This window comes from Phalangium opilio, unplaced genomic scaffold, assembly GCF_054372755.1.
Source record: "Phalangium opilio isolate 3A_F unplaced genomic scaffold, DU_Popi_V2 ptg000079l_1, whole genome shotgun sequence".
In the NCBI taxonomy this organism is placed as follows: Eukaryota; Metazoa; Arthropoda; class Arachnida; order Opiliones; family Phalangiidae; genus Phalangium; species Phalangium opilio.
Genome location: NW_028324187.1, coordinates 7,511,987 through 7,528,958, shown reverse-complemented (window position 1 = coordinate 7,528,958; position 16,972 = coordinate 7,511,987). Strand labels below are relative to the sequence as shown.

At 33.7% G+C, this 16,972-nt stretch overlaps 4 protein-coding genes across 4 annotated transcripts; 3 read left to right on the top strand and 1 right to left on the bottom strand.

Moving 5' to 3' along the window:
- Nucleotides 1-54: 54 nt before the first annotated feature.
- On the top strand, nt 55-2,652 carry Nmd3 (60S ribosomal export protein NMD3). The gene is made up of 9 exons (XM_089846193.1): nt 55-242; nt 423-557; nt 628-931; nt 992-1,082; nt 1,150-1,325; nt 1,534-1,651; nt 1,726-2,066; nt 2,229-2,409; nt 2,475-2,652. Exons 1-9 carry the CDS (start codon nt 196-198, stop codon nt 2,597-2,599), a joined length of 1,518 nt encoding a protein of 505 aa, XP_089702319.1. The 5' UTR covers nt 55-195; the 3' UTR covers nt 2,600-2,652.
- Nucleotides 2,643-10,272, bottom strand: OstDelta (oligosaccharide transferase delta subunit). The gene is made up of 15 exons (XM_089846192.1): nt 10,117-10,272; nt 9,707-9,897; nt 9,345-9,443; nt 9,089-9,261; nt 8,587-8,791; nt 8,409-8,516; nt 7,856-8,173; nt 6,256-6,347; nt 5,789-5,999; nt 4,506-4,610; nt 4,157-4,240; nt 3,819-3,914; nt 3,447-3,522; nt 3,052-3,243; nt 2,643-2,706 (listed from the first exon to the last, which is right to left on the bottom strand). Exons 1-14 carry the CDS (start codon nt 10,136-10,138, stop codon nt 3,092-3,094), a joined length of 1,932 nt encoding a protein of 643 aa, XP_089702318.1. The 5' UTR covers nt 10,139-10,272; the 3' UTR covers nt 2,643-2,706; nt 3,052-3,091.
- A 220-nt stretch (nt 10,273-10,492) lies between these two features.
- LOC149654626 (tetratricopeptide repeat protein 38-like) lies at nt 10,493-13,362 on the top strand. The gene is made up of 12 exons (XM_089846195.1): nt 10,493-10,742; nt 10,808-10,967; nt 11,039-11,216; nt 11,285-11,458; nt 11,529-11,604; nt 11,675-11,794; nt 11,883-11,942; nt 12,030-12,147; nt 12,566-12,731; nt 12,795-12,951; nt 13,021-13,094; nt 13,162-13,362. The coding sequence occupies exons 1-12, from the start codon at nt 10,713-10,715 to the stop codon at nt 13,244-13,246; spliced, it is 1,398 nt and encodes a 465-aa protein (XP_089702321.1). The 5' UTR covers nt 10,493-10,712; the 3' UTR covers nt 13,247-13,362.
- Nucleotides 13,363-13,502: 140 nt separating this feature from the next.
- LOC149654625 (tetratricopeptide repeat protein 38-like) lies at nt 13,503-16,148 on the top strand. The gene is made up of 13 exons (XM_089846194.1): nt 13,503-13,631; nt 13,704-13,781; nt 13,845-13,926; nt 13,997-14,174; nt 14,335-14,508; nt 14,575-14,650; nt 14,717-14,836; nt 14,903-14,962; nt 15,022-15,142; nt 15,208-15,373; nt 15,434-15,590; nt 15,652-15,725; nt 15,797-16,148. Exons 1-13 carry the CDS (start codon nt 13,605-13,607, stop codon nt 15,885-15,887), a joined length of 1,404 nt encoding a protein of 467 aa, XP_089702320.1. The 5' UTR covers nt 13,503-13,604; the 3' UTR covers nt 15,888-16,148.
- The last annotated feature ends 824 nt before the right edge of the window (nt 16,149-16,972 follow it).

The window sequence follows — 16,972 nt, the reverse complement described above, 5'->3', positions numbered from 1 at the left end:
TATATAAAACTTAACCGAATGGATACGGTTAAGAGAACTGAATGATTGTTGCTGTATCCGCTCGTATATCACGATTCGTGAGCCATGCGTGCACGCAATAGCTCAGTCCGATAATTAAATTTTTATCTTATTTAATAAGTAACTTCCATTTGTTATATAAAAGATTCCAGATAGTGTTGAGGTAAACTGTTTAAAATGGAATATCTACCACCGGAAGAATGCGTCCAAAATGCTGGAAAAATGTAAGTTTGCTAAGCCTTGGTTAAATGTCACGTGGCTTTTAAATACCTGGCAATGTGGCACAGTGCTACATTAGCCGGTTACAAGCTTGAAAGGGACCAAAACCTTCACTTTCCATTGAAAAAAATTGACCTTTTTAAGGTTTTAAAATAACTGACATGTGAATATAAATATATCTCTAGATTATGCTGTGAATGTGGCACCTTAGTGGAGCCAAATCCAGCAAACATGTGTGTTGCTTGCCTACGAATGAAAGTTGATATAACTGAAGGTATACCCAAACAAGGAACATTATATTTCTGCAAAGGATGTGAACGGTTAGTCATAAATCCTGCACAAATAAACAAAAATTGTTTCTTAATAAACAACCCCCAATTATATCCTCAGTTATTTGCAACCACCATCCCAATGGATTTTTTGCTCTTTGGAGTCCAGGGAGCTCTTAGCTCTCTGTTTAAAAAAACTAAAAGGTTTAAGCAAAGTAAGATTGGTAGATGCTGGATTTGTTTGGACTGAACCTCATTCTAAAAGAATCAAAGTCAAGTTAACAATCCAAAAAGAAGTATTTGGAGGCGCGATTTTGCAACAAGTTTTTGTTGTTGAGTTTACAATTAACCATCAAATGTGTGAAACTTGTCACAGAGTTGAAGCCAAGGATTTTTGGCGTGCTTTAGTGCAAGTTAGACAAAAAGTAGGCCTAAACCCAAACTAAAACCCAGTTCAGCTCTATAAAACATTCAAAATCTTTTAGACTGAACATAAAAAGACCTTTTTTTACTTGGAACAACTCATTTTAAAACATCGTGCTCATTCAAATTGCTTAAATGTTAAAGCTTGTCATGGTACTAATGAAAACACTTCTAAAAACGTTTATAGTCCATTAACTTCAATGATAAATTAAAATTATAGATGGTTTGGATTTCTTCTTCGCTAAGAAAGATGAAGCTAGAAAATTGGTTGATTTCTTTCAAACCGTGGTTCCTTGCAGATATCAAACTTCCCAACAATTAATATCTCATGATATCCATAACAATACCTTCAATTATAAGCATACATTTTCAGTAGAAATTGTACCCATTTGTAAAGTAAGTCACATGACATGACAGACCAAGGCTTTGACTTAGGCCTTTGTCTATTTACTAAGCCTTGGTAGGCCTTTGTCTATTTACTAAGCCTTGGTAGGCCTTTGTCTATTTACTAAGCCTTGGTGGGCCTTTCTCTATTTACTAAGCCTTGGTTTCTCTATAATATAACAAACACGTGATGTTCCTAACTTCCTAACCAAATTTTCAGGATGATATTGTTTGTTTGAGCAAAACAATGGCGCATTCATTAGGAAACATTGGTCAATTATGTATTTGTGCCCGAGTTACCAATACTGTACATCTAATTGACCCTAACTCCCTACAAGGTTGTTGCGCAGCGCCTTCATAAAATAAACAACCTAATTTTACTTATCCATTATTTAAATTTTTAATAATACAGTTGCTGAAGTTCCCAGCACTGTTTTTTGGCGCAACCCATTTGTTAGCATATGTTCTCGCAAACAATACACGGAATATACAATCATGGATGTTGAACCCATAGTGCATGATAAACGCCATACATTTTCGGGCCAAGGCCCAACCTCGAGTAAACACTCGTTATCCGACGTTTGGTTGGTTAGAACCAGTCAATTAGGAATGGATGAAGACCAAAAACATTGCAGGACACATTTGGGACATCTTTTAAAACCCGGTGACACTGTATTGGGTTTTGATCTGGCAAATAGTAACGTCAATGATAGCAATTTTGATAAATTGAAAGGAGAACGTATTCCCGATGTTGTAAGTGAGAAATAATAGAGATATCTCAGTTGTGACGTCATGGGATTAGATTTGGCAATGGGCGGCCATGTTGGGTACCATTTTGGTTGGTTCTATGGGCAAATAACATGGATGACGTCACACTATTGCGATTTGCGTATTGATGCAACGTTTTTCATACAGATTATAGTGAAAAAAGTGTACAGTGATGAAGGTACACGTCAACGTAAACGCAAATGGAAGTTGCAGAGATTGAACATAGACATGGAAACTGATACTAGCAGCGTTAATAGAGATTATGTTGAGTTTTTGGATGATTTAGAAGAAGATCCCGCTTACAGACAGAATGTTAACATCTATTTGGGTTGGTTTCATCATTTGGATTTCTTGTTATTGTCAAAGGTGAAAAATGAACACTTTTTTTTGCAGATCGAGAGAAAACAGCAGTTGATTTGGATGATATGACAGATGACGAAGGTGCACCTCAAATTACACTTCAAGAAATGTTAGATGAATTGAATATTGAAGATGAAGAAATGCCAGAAGAAACTTAATTAACGATGTTCAATTAAAACCATGAAATAAAAGATTAATGAATTTTTTCCAATCATTTGTGCCTTTATTCAGAAGTCATTCATTTATTCCCAGTACAAAAAAACACCTGCAATAAATAACAAATAGGTCAATTGTTATTAAAGTGGCAATAGACTGGTGTCTTTACATTTTTCATATCACATCCTAGGCCTAATTATACTATTAGTCAATTTATTCTGCAACATACTATATTTGTTTCAAAAAAACCCATGAAACTTGCAATAAAAGTGCAAGTTTCCAACAAACAGCTTTGAGAGTTGATTATTCTACAACAGCATGGAAGGAATGCAACAATCATTTGTCAACATTCCATGAATCTGTTGCCCAGTGGTGTAATTAATTACTAATAACCATTTCATAGGTGTAATGCTAAAGCTAATCTTAAGATACTACCAAACTTGTTTATAATTACTTTATTATAATGGTGAGGTGTGTAACCAAAATGTACAACATTACGAGGACTTGTTCTTTGTGGATGAAGATGCTAAATGACTCAAGAGACTATGTCCTGTCAAAAAGACAAAAACTGACAAAGCCGCGAGATACTTTAAGGTCGAGAACATGTTTAACTGCAACCAGAAACAGAATAACAATCCCAGGATACCTAAAAATTATTAAAAACAATTACATTAGTTGTAACTAGTAAGCCAAAATAGCCCCAACTAGTAAGCCAAAATAGCCCCAACTAGTAAGCCAAAATACCCCCAACTTGTAAGCCAAAATACCCCCAACTTGTAAGCCAAAATACCCCCCAACTTGTAAGCCAAAATATCCCCCAACTTGTAAGCCAAAATATCCCCAACTTACCAGCTAATCCCAAATGAAACCCGATAGAACTCAATGTTATGGGGAATCCTGATAAATTGACGCCAATTTTAGCCCACTGCAAACAAACAAACAAGAAAAATTAATAAATTTTAATTAAATTTATCAACAATTTCATTGCAATTAATATAATTGTACTTTGGCCACTAAATTAACAAAATTAAACTGTTAACTTAAAGAAAAGAGTGACATCAAACACTTTAATCTCCCAATGCTATGGAGGACATGATCCAAAAATGTTGATAAGTCCAACGAAAACATTGGTTAAACTTACTATCAAAACCTAAACTTTACGGAACATTTGTGGCAAACCCAGCCCTTAATATAAGTCACAAAAATAAATAAAATACTTACTAAAATGAAGAGAATTAGAAGAGGAAGTAGCACCAGAACAGAGAAGGCATTTGACAAAACTATCGGTGGTTTGATCTCTTGTTCACGGAATAAATGCTATAAAACCATAAAATTAAACAGAATTAATTCTTTTAGGGTTTGGTAATTGAAAGGGTTATTAATGTTTCTTAAATAGCTTTAATTATGGGACAAAATATCCATAAATATTTAAGCTACAAAAGATTTAATATAGCATCGTTTTTTCAGGAAAAAAGGTGTTACATGTAACACAAATCCTAGATCGAAACGTGCATGCGCGCAGTGGCGGGATTAATTGATATTAAACTAATTATAATTACCTTAATCTCTGGTTTTTGCGCGTAAGGATCTTCCTTGGGTTTTGATGGTGATGGGTTACTTGGGAAAGTAAGAATTAAATCCCCCTAAATAATGAAAAAACCAACAAAACGTATAACAACCCCTAAAAAATTAATTTCCCGCACTTTTCATACAAGAAATTGTATTAATTTAACATTAACCAAAAGAATATACAAGTTAATTTGGTTTATTAGATTAGTTTAAATTAAAGTTTATCTCCAACGGGTGAAATGAATGCAAAGTAAGTTATAAGCTTTGCATTTTTGGAGTCGTTGGATACCCCCTAACCCCTTACACGCGGCGTCCCTGTAAGATTCAAGACATATTTACCATTTCCCAGGATACAGGGTTAGCAATAACGGCGTCTCCAACAATAAGTGACAGAGAGTACCTTCCAGAAATGTAACTGAAATCCTTTGCCTTGCTATTCAAATCCTATTACAAGCATATAAAATTTTTTTTCTTCATTACTGAATACTTTTACGTGTAATAGGGATTGCAGGGGAACATTTTGCAATTGTTTGCACCTTAAATAGTGTTGTCTATGCTATGGAATAATGCACACAACGTGGAGCGGTAACACTTTTACTCTAGCGCCTAGATTATTTCAACCCAAATTTATTAAAATAAAAATGGGCTTCAAAAGAATCCAGCGCCTTAAACAGAAGTTTTTGGAAAACATTTTTCCCCGAGTTTTCCAGGTTTTTCGCCATATATTTCCCCTAGTTTTCCAGATTCTTTCGCAAAATATTTCCCCTAGTTTTCCAGTTTTTTACCAAAATATTTCCGAATTTTCCAGGTTTTTTTACCAAAATATTTCCCCTAGTTTTCCAGGTTTTTTTACCAAAATATTTCCCCTAGTTTTCCAGGTTTTTTTACCTATATATTTCCCCTAGTTTTCCAGGTTTTTTTACCTATATATTTCCCCTAGTTTTCCGGATTTTTTACCTATATATTTCCCCTAGTTTTCCGGGTTTTTTCTCCATATATTTCCCCTAGTTTTCCGGGTTTTTTCTCCATATATTTCCCCGAATTTTCCAGGTTTTTTCCTCCATATATTTCCCCTAGTTTTCCGGGTTTTTTCTCCATATATTTCCCCGAATTTTCCAGGTTTTTCCCCATATATTTCCCCGAATTTTCCAGGTTTTTTCTCCATATATTGCCCAGGTTTTTTCTCCATATATTTCCCCGAATTTCCCAAGTTTTTTCTCCATATATTTCCCAGGTTTTTTCCATATATTTCCCCGAATTTCCCGAGTTTCTTCCATATATTTCCCAGATTTTTATCCCATATATTTCCCAGGTTTTTTCCCATATATTTCCCAGGTTTTCCCCCATATATTTCCCAGGTTTTTTCCCCATATATTTCCCAGGTTTTTTCCCCATATATTTCCAGGTTTTTTCCCCATATATTTCCCAGGTTTTTTCCCCATATATTTCCAGGTTTTTTCCCCATATATTTCCAGGTTTTTTCCCCATATATTTCCAGGTTTTTCCCCATATATTTCCAGGTTTTTCCCCATATATTTCCCCAAAGGTTTTAAATATTTATTCCCATACAGGAGCCCCCCTCCCTGCTTAAATATATGAAAAGAAAATAAATTTCAACTCACCAAATCAAACTTGTACATATTTCCCACATCAGGTTCAGCAACAAAAACAATTTCTTGTTTTGTTTCAGCGTGAAGTAATTGAACAAATGTTTGATGAGCAGTCATGGTTTTAACACCACCAGCAATCTTATCCCTCAAGACAAAACGCAGCAGTAACTTCTGATGGTAATCAGCTTCCGATATGGTCTTCAATTTATTTGGATACTCTAGTCTGTTGTAAAGACAATTTGGGAAAAAATAGGTCAAATGAAGGAAAAATTGGCCTAAAAATCTTTCATGAAGTGTTTGGTAGTTTTTCCACACCAATTAATTATAATTAAACTAATCGGCAGGATATAACTACAAAAGTATTTAATTTCTGGCTAATTTGAAGGAACTAAAATCATAATTAAGATTAAAGCCCAGGGTTCCAAGCCACCAAAATAATATTTTAGGCCAATTTTAGGTCAATTTTAACTTAGACATACTTTGTAGTTTTTCCTGATGTGGACTGATCTCGATCAACAATTCCAAGTTCCACATTTTCAATGCTGACTTCAGTCATGACTTTGACATTAATCTGTCAATGACAGTGTGTTTTTGTTGAGTGTTTATATTTTTTTTAGTGATTTTTGTTGAGTGAGAACATTTGAGTGTTAGGGTTAAGTGTCTTTTAGTTTGTTCCACACTGTAGTAACTATATTAGTTAAACAGCAGGATAATAACTAAAACATTTTAGTTTCAGGCTTTTTAGAAAGAATAATTTCACTGCTGGAAAAAACTCTAGGGTTCAAAGCCTCCTAATTAGACGCCCCCGTTTTTAATTGGAAGCTCAAAAGAGACGCCCCCGTTTTTCATTGGAAGCTCAAATTAGACGCCCCCGTTTTTCATTGTAAGCTCAAAAGAGACGCCCCCGTTTTTCATTGTAAGCTCAAAAGAGACGCCCCCGTTTTTCATTGTAAGCTCAAAAAAGACGCCCCCGTTTTTCATTGTAAGCTCAAAAAAGACGCCCCCGTTTTTCATTGTAAGCTCAAAAAAGACGCCCCCGTTTTTCATTGTAAGCTCAAAAAAGACACCCTAATTTCATTGGAAGCTCAAAAAAGACACCCTAATTTCATTGGAAGCTCAAAAAAGACACCCTAATTTCATTGGAAGCTCAAAAAAGACACCCTAATTTCATTGGAAGCTCAAAAAAGACACCCTAATTTCATTGGAAGCTCAAAAAAGACACCCTAATTTCATTGGAAGCTCAAAAAAGACACCCTAATTTCATTGGAAGCTCAAAAAAGACACCCTAATTTCATTGGAAGCTCAAAAAAGACACCCTAATTTCATTGGAAGCTCAAAAAAGACACCCTAATTTCATTGGAAGCTCAAAAAAGACACCCTAATTTCATTGGAAGCTCAAAAAGACACCCTAATTTCATTGGAAGCTCAAAAAGACACCCTAATTTCATTGGAAGCTCAAAAAGACACCCTAATTTCATTGGAAGCTCAAAAAGACACCCTAATTTCATTGGAAGCTCAAAAAGACACCCTAATTTCATTGGAAGCTCAAAAAGACACCCTAATTTCATTGGAAGCTCAAAAAGACACCCTAATTTCATTGGAAGCTCAAAAAGACACCCTAATTTCATTGGAAGCTCAAATAAGACGCCCTAATTTCATTGGAAGCTCAAATAAGACGCCCAAATTTAATTGGAAGCTCAAATAAGACGCCCAAATTTCATTGGAGGCTCAAATAAAACGCCTGTTTTTCATTGGAAGCTCAAATAAGACGCCCTAATTTCATTGGAAGCTCAAATAAGACGCCCAAATTTCATTGGAAGCTCAAATAAGGCGCCCAAATTTCATTGGAAGCTCAAATAAGACGCCCAAATTTCATTGGAAGCTCAAATAAGACGCCCAAATTTCATTGGAAGCTCAAATAAGACGCCCAAATTTCATTGGAAGCTCAAATAAGACGCCCAAATTTCATTGGAAGCTCAAATAAGACCCCCAAATTTCATTGGAAGCTCAAATAAGACGCCCAAATTTCATTGGCCTAATACTTAAACCCATAAATAACTGAAAATAAATTCTTATTACCACAGCACCAGTATTCCCAACCATCCTTGGATCAGGTTTTCCAGTTGCAGCAGCACTGACAGTTAATTTATAAAACCCTCTTAAAGGTTTATTCTCCAAGAAATTCAAGGAATAAAGAGAGGAATCTCCTTGAACAGCCAGAAAATTCTTCTTAGAGAAGAGAGAGCTTCCATCTTCAATTCTTGAACAAGAATCAGCGGTAACAGTCAAAGGACCAAGAGAGGCTCCTAAGACATTTGTCACCCTAACTTGGACAACTGGATTCTTTGTAGATAGCGCGCCATTACTGGCCAGAGTTACAGCTACTGGAATGTAGTACTGAAAAAAGTGAATGAATAATTAAGAATTTTAAAGAATTAAAATGCAATTAAATTAATTAATGTATCACAGTTTTTCCAAGACTCTTATAGCATTAAATTACTAAGGAGTAGGATAGAACCGGATATTTTAATCTTCCAGTTCTCATAATTGCAAAATTTAACATTAAACTTCACATAATTAACCAAGAACTGGATTTTTTCCCCAAAATTAATGAGGTAAAACAAATAATTACTTTATTTGTAGTTAAACTTTTCAAGACATCTAAGAGTTGTGAAGCTCCCTTTAAAGTTTGGACAAATTTACGGCTCAAAAAGTAGTTTGCAAACTTTGCTGTTTGTTCCTAAAGGACAACAAATGTCAAAGAAACAATTAATAAAAGCAATTACAATCAGAATCGGTTCCTAATTTACCCCATTTAATGCTGGTGCCTTTTTGGCTGTTTCAGCAAGTTTAAAAACTCCGCTGATGATAGTAGCAGTTATACTTAAACCACCTTCAAACTGCAGATATTTTCCGTCAACTTCATCAGCTTGAACAATTGCATCTTCAATTCTTTCAAATACCGCGTTAACATCCCCTGTTAATTGAGATGCAACTGCAAAAGCGTATCCTAAACTGTATAATAAATACCAATAAATGCAATTAAACGACTGCCAATTAATATTTTGACTATTTTTAAGGGCTCTAACATTAAAAATTAAGCATCTTTGTGTTTCTTTAATTGTTTGCACCTTAAATAGTGTTGTCTATGCCATTAAAAAAGCACACAACGTGGAGCGGTAACACTTTCACTCTAGCACAAGATTATATCAACCCAAATGTATCAATTATAAATGGGCTTTTAAAGAATCCAGTGCCTTTAAATTGAAGTTTAATGTTAGACCCCTCGGAAACAGTAACCAAATCATTTACTTCAAAATGCTTTCATCTTTTTTAAGAGCTGCTGTTAAAATTTTTAAAGTTTTGGCAGAATCAACGGGTTTCTTCAAAACTTTCAAAGCACTAACAGCGTAGAAGATATCTTGAACTGAAGAATCTTCTTTGATGTTTCCTTCTAAAACTTTGGCAAGCCCGCTATCGGTCAACTACAACATTTCACTTTAATCATCATTAAGGCTATACTGCTTTCATTTTTCATTGACTACACAATCTGGGGGGAGGCATTTACCTGGCAATTGCCAAGGTGACTACTGGCAAGAATGCCATGATAAATTGCATCCAATGTTGCTGATGACGTGGTTTTGGATTTTATAAAGGTACAAGCATCCTAAAAGTGAGAAATAATAGCTTATTTTAATTTAGGCTTAGCTTCAAATGACTGCCAATTTATATTTAATTTAAGCCTAAATTAGTTGCATTGTTTGCATCTTAAATAGTGTTGAAACTGATATTAATGTAACAGACAACGTGGAGCGATAACACTTTATTCTAGCACAGTTTATTTATATCCTAAGACAATTATTGTAGTTGGATTTAAAGATTAACTATGCAATTTTGCAATAAGTTTATTATAAATTATCTTCAACGTACCTGAGCTTTAGGAACTGCTTCTCCCAGTAATTTAAGCCCGTATATGGAATAATGGGCAGTGGAAAGCTCCGTGTAAGGTTGTGCTCCGGTAAACACCGTTTTTAGCCGGCTTTTATCATCGGAATTTAAATATGTGGAAGGCGTTAAGCCCCAGCTTTCGCTGATTATTAATATAAATAGGAATAAAACGCCTGAAAAGCGAAAATAAAACCGTTTTTTTCGACATTTTTTGACAATCCTATCGTTAAGCCTAACCAACTTTCAAAAGAAAATCAGGGTAATCTCGATAATTTAGAGTTTTATTTAAAGAAATAATGCATTATTTTAATGTAAGAATAAGTATTAAACGTTAATATACATTTATTATACATAAACTGTTGTTAAATATTAAGTAAAGATATTATAATTACTTGAAAACTTTCGCTGGTCCATCCTTCCAAACGCCGGCTTTTAGAACGACGTTGGATGCCGAAAAAGGCCCAAATTGAGCGTGCGCGAGTTTCTAAATTTCCATAGTTGTGACGTTTCTTACGTGCTGGAAGCTTATTGACTGATATATTTAAACCAATCAAATCGTTCTATATTTAAACCCGCAATTTTCAAATAGATTAAGAAATTCGAATGCGAATTTCAGTAAACAAATTAGTTTTTTATTTAAATACACAATTTTAATGAGTCTGAAACTTCTATTTATAATTAATTTAATAAGTTCTAAAACTATTTCAGTTTTCAAAATTAGGAATAAAGTTTAGGCTTGATTAAAATCAAACTACGAAAGCAGACGACATTCAGGGTTATTGACACGTGGTAGATGTTGTTGACAAGCAAAGTGGTTTATGGTTTAGAACTTACAAGTTGTTTATCGGCGTTTAAACAGACTTAGACCTTTCAAAAAAAAATTATAATCGATAATACAAATAAATTTCCAATCTAGTTGCTAAGAACCACCAATAAATAATTTCAAAATATAGTTACTAATCTTTATAAGACCTCTTTACAGATAATCATGTTGGCCCAGAGCTGGAGAGGTGCGTCGGTATGTAGTATTTAATTAACTTATTTAAGTAATTAATGTTTCTTAAAACAAAATAATTAACGAAGGAATGGAATACCGCGAAATTATCTATGTACACGGGTAGCAATGAAGCTTGTAAACTTTATGATGCCTCATTAACACAATTACTTGGGTGGTATAATGACTCTAATTTAGGAGGTTTGGATAATACAGTTGAAAAATTAGTAGAATCTGATCCTAATTTTGGTAAGGTCACCCCTTTACCTACAAAATAGTTACTCGCGATTAAAATAAAATACTATCAAACACTTAAACAGTCATGGGACATGTTTTTGCAACTGGTGCAAATCTGATGGGCACAGGTGCAACAACTAGATTAGACAAAAACTTACTAAATGAAGTTAAGGAATTAGAAAAACTTACTAGAAATCAAGCTGAGCATTTATCAGACCGTGAAAAAAGACATGCAAAAGCTGTCAGCCTTTTATCAGAAGGGTAAATACAAAATTAAAGGCATTGTCATGTAATGATTGTTGTCATAAAAAATGACTTGAAATCTTTAGAGAAATGAGAAAAGCCACTTGGGAATGGGAATATATTTTAACCGAACATCCGACTGACATGTTGGCATTAAAATTTGCAACTGACGCGTATTTTTATTTGGGTTTACAAGCCCTAAACAGAGATAGTGTGGCTAGCATTATTCCAAAATGGAAATCTACCGAACCTCTATATGGGTTAGTTTAAATTAAACTTTAAATTAGGTGCTTAAATTCATAATTAAAAATTAAAATTTTGAATTCTAAGATACTTATATGGGATGTATTCATTTGGATTGGTTGAAACGAACTTTTATAAAAAATCCGAGGAAATAGCGTTAAAGGTTAGCTTAAAAAGAGGTGTTGGAAACTTAGACTTTGAACATCCATAAATAATTATTTCAAAATATAAAGGGGTTGTCCATAAATCCAAGAGATGCTTGGTCTACACACGGTTTGGGACATGTTTATGAAATGGAGGGAAGAGCTGATGAAGGAATTAAATTTTTAAGCAGTACTGTTAAAGATTGGGAGGTTTGATAAATAATTATTTATTTATTTATTAAAGAAAATAGTAAAATAAAAATTTTATTGTATTGTATTGTAAATTTATTTCATAAAGAGTTGTGACCTCTTAGCCTGTCATAATTACTGGCATTGGGCGCTATACCATATTGAGAAGGTAAATTTTTATTGCTAGGCCTAATTTATTAATAAATGAGGAAATAAAATTAAATTGCTAATTTAAATGTTGCAAAAAAAAAAAAAGATGGAATACGATGCTGCACTTCAAATTTTAGAAGGTGAAATAATGAAAAGGGGACAATCAGGTGCCATGTTAGATTTTGTGGATGTGGCATCCTTACTTTATAGATTAAACATGGAAGGTTTGTTTCATGATAGAACCAAGAAGCGATATCTAGTTTACTAGGGAGAAGTTATAAATTCGCGCCACATTTCTAGCTTTATCTCCAGTCCAAACGTATATAGGTCCGGAGTTAATCCCCGCCGCCTCTAAATTACAACCAGCATGCATCTCATTGGTTCTTGAAAACTACACGTCAGCGCGACGCGAATGATAACGAAAATTACGTATTTTCCGACCGAGGAGAGGCAGCGAAATAGCCCGGCCTCCTTTTACGTCCCCCCTTGTATTTTGAAAGGGGGACTGGGACTATGGCACTCGCGAATACTTACGCATCTTACACCTTCTCCCTAGTAAACTAGATATCACTTCTTGATAGAACGTAGTGTACAATCCATTAAAAAAACATACAAAAATAATTCAACACAACGTTTAACTAGGCATAGACGTGTCTAAACACTGGATACAAATCTACGATTTGTCACTAACTCATTTAGATGATCATATTTTACTTTTTAATGATATGCATCTAATGATGACCTTATTGGGAATGGGGGATGACCATGGGAAAGATAAAATGATGTCATCATTAACTAAATACATAGAGTAAGAAGAACGTACCTATGATTAGAGAAGAAATTCAAAATTAAACAAAAACAAATATTTCAGGGAAGAAAACGGGTCTAACGTAGATGTTAGCAAAAACTGCGCCATTCCATTAATGCAAGCTTTAATATCCGCTAAAGACGGACGTCATAATGACGTAGTTGAAACGCTATACCCTATTCGAACTGATTTTGTTCAAATGGGAGGCAGTGATGCCCAGGTTAAAAATAAAATACCAAAAATTTTATCGGGTTGTTTTTCCTAAAAACATTTTTAATTTCATTTGTAGAGAGATATCTTAAATATCTTGTTGATTTCCTCCGCTTTACAATCTAAAAATTTAACCCATAAAGCCTTGGGAAAGTCAGTAATTAAATAATTAATTTGCCTAATTAAGTGGGGTATTACTTAAATTTTAAATGAATTTCAGACGATTGTTATTGGAACGTCAAGCTAAAAAGGGCAAATGTACGTTACAGGCTAGGATGCAAGCGCATCTGGGAGTTGCTTTATAAAACACTACTACTACTACATTCTTTTTACATTTATATATTGTATACACATAATATAACCTTCAATTTATGTACTTAATATTTTTCTATATCGAATAAAGCACAGTTTTATTATCAAATGCATCTATCTCAATTTAAACTATAGTGTCTGTGCGGTTGTTGGGTTAGTTTAAAATCTCTTTAATCGTAAGACTATGGTTTTGATTAGATAATGAATGGTTACCAAAGATAACTGTTGCGAACTGAACAGTCTGTTTACATTAACGTATAACATTTAAAAGCTACTACTAAGTACTAAGACGCGAACTAAATACCTAAATAACACCTATATAATAATAATAGAAACTAATTAAAATAAAACATGCATAAAAGTTGGAGAGGAGCATCTGTAAGTCGATCCCCTTTTCCGTAATTAATTGCGTAGTTAAAGTTAATTAGCGATAATTAATATTGTTCCTAGGAATGGAGGAATGAGAATTTGTCATTGTATACAGGTTGTGAAGAAACGTGTAAATTATACGATGCTTCAATTTCGCAGGTTCAAAAAACTAATTGCAATTAAAACGTTTTGCATTGAATTAAATTAAGTAATTGTATATAGTTAGTAGGGTGGTACAGCGATCCGCAGTTAGGTGGGCTAGAAAATACAATACCAAAACTATTGGAATCCGATCCAAATTTTGGTAAAAATATTAAAAACTTAAATTTCACGTTGGTAATTAATAAAACAAAGACAAAAAATTTTATTTGCAGTTATGGGGCATGTACTTGCAATAAGTTTAAAATTAGTTGGATCGGGGAGTACTATGGGAAAAGACCCAGCCCTTGAAGCTACACTTAACGAGTTACTGAAATTGGCCGACAATCAATCGAATTACTTGTCAATTCGTGAGAAAAAACATGTTTCTGCTGTTAATTACCTCTGCCATGGGTAAGGGAGATATGCGTCATCAATTTACTAGATTACGCTGTATTATAGAGTAATTTTACCATGGTAATTTACACACAATACATGCTCTCGTGGTAAAATTAATTCAAGAACATTTGACGCTTAGAACCTTTACACAAATTACTGTTAATTACCGTTTTAGGCAAGAAACAAAAGCTGCGTTCGAATGGGAAGGTATTTTGACCGAATACCCGACAGACATGTTAGCTATAAAACTTTCAAACATGTCGTATTTAATGCGAGGCATGAAAAAAGGGTTGAGAGATAGTGTAGCTAGCCTTATACCGCGTTGGAAACCAAGTACACCATTATACGGGTTAGTTTAATTACCATATTTAACTTAATTTTGATTAATAACGTTTAATTACTTAACGATACAAAGATATCTATATGGTATGTACGCATTTGGACTAGAAGAGTCTTGTATGTACGAAAAAGCTGAGAAAATGGCTTATAAAGTATATTTTTTAATGAACACTGATATCCAGGATTAAATTTAATTGATATCACTTAAATTAAAATAGGGTTTAGCAATTAACCCAAAAGATGCATGGTCCACGCACGCATTAGGGCATGTTTATGAAATGGAGGGGAGAGCTACTGAAGGAATTAATTTTCTTAATGAAACCGTGAATGATTGGGTGGTAATTAAACCATGTTAATTTCGTTTAATAATAAGATTAATTAAAATACGACAATAATTTAAATAGACTTGCGATAAACTTGCTGGTCATAATTACTGGCATTTGGCGTTGTACCATATTGAAAGGGTACGAGTTTGTTCCTATCAACTTACCTTTTAACTAATTTTAACAATTAATATAATTAGTCCGAGTATGACGCGGCATTGGAAATTTTAGAAACTCAAATAAAGTCACGTTTAAACACCCCAATGGATTTTATAGAGATAATTAACTACTCTTCCCTTCTTTATCGATTAAATTTGGAAGGTACCATCATTAAATTAATTAGTTCTGATAATTTCAAGCACTTAAATAACCTAATTAAAATTTAGGATTGGATGTATCGAAATATTGGGACAAAGTGGCGCAACTATGCATGCCACATCTTGACGGACACGGTTCCGTATTTGTGGACATGCATCTAATGATGTCGTACATTGGTTCAGGAGATGACGTAACGTGTCAGAAATTCATGGATACTTTAATGGAATATATTAAGTGGGTAATTTGCCCTTAATTAATTAAGTTAAATGTTTAAATTTAATAACTATTTTTCAGGGAAGATGATGGTGATAATGTACAAACCAGTCGGGAGATCGGGGTTACCACTATGAATGCTTTATTAGCGGCTAACGAGCAAAGACACGCCGATGTTGTAGAGAGTTTATACCCAATTCATCATAAATTGTACGAAATGGGAGGTAGCGATGCGCAGGTAATTAAATAACTAATTTTAATGCTTAAATTAAACTAATTTAATGTCAATTTTAACTCAGAGGGATGTTCTAAATATACTGTTAATATCATCTGCGTTAAAATCAAAGGAGCCTTCTCATAATTTACTGGGAAAGTAAGAAACTCTTTAAATTTTGGGGTAATTAAGCTAATTAAGTTAAATGTTATGTTAATATAACATTTTAGGAGATTAATTCTTGAAAGACAAGCCTTCAAAAACAACCAATGTACTCTACAAAGTCGTTGGCAAAATCAACTTGTGTTTGAAATTAATTAAAAACGAAGTGTTATATTGTTTTTGTAACCATTTTATTTAGGATTGTTATTAAAAGGAATGGGTTTGGGTTTTGGAATACAAGTCATCTTACTTGGTAATTAACTCCGTAATTTAGGAGTTAATTACGCGAAAATATGTCAGTCCACTCCTCCTACAAATAACGTCGACTTTTTCGACATTATTTGTGTGATTTAATGGATGTTATTTGATCTACCAGAATTTAATAAACGTATCTCTTATATTGAAAAGATACGAACTCAACATTCTGGCTTGTTTGTTTTGTTTCGTCACGAGTAGGCTTAACTAATATATAAAATCTCGCGTGTAGGCTCAAGAAATATATAAAATCTCGCGTGTAGGCTCAAGAAATATATAAAATCTCGCGTGTAGGCTCAAGAAATATTTAAAATCTCGCGTGTAGGCTTAAAAAATATAAAATCTCGCGTGTAGGCTTAAAAAATATAAAATCTATCGTGTAGGCTTAAAAAATATAAAATCTAGCGTGTAGGCTTAAAAAATATAAAACTCCGCGACTAGGCATAAAAAATTTATAAAACTCCGCGACTAGGCATAAAAAATTTATAAAACTCCGCGACTAGGCATAAAAAATTTATAAAACTCCGCGACTAGGCATAAAAAATATATAAAACTCCGCGACTAGGCATAAAAAATATATAAAACTCCGCGACTAGGCATAAAAAATACATAAAACTCCGCGACTAGGCATAAAAAATATATAAAACTCCGCGACTAGGCATAAAAAATATATAAAACTCCGCGACTAGGCATAAAAAATATATAAAATCCCGAGAGTAGGCTTAAAAAATATACAAAATCCCGAGAGTAGGCTTAAAAAATATACAAAATCCCGAGAGTAGGCTTAAAAAATATATAAAATCCCGAGAGTAGGCTTAAAAAATATACAAAATCCCGAGAGTAGGCTTAAAAAATATACAAAATCCCGAGAGTAGGCTTAAAAAATATATAAAATCCCGAGAGTAGGCTTAAAAAATATATAAAATCCCGAGAGTAGGCTTAAAAAATATATAAAATCCCGAGAGTAGGCTTAAAAAATATATAAAATC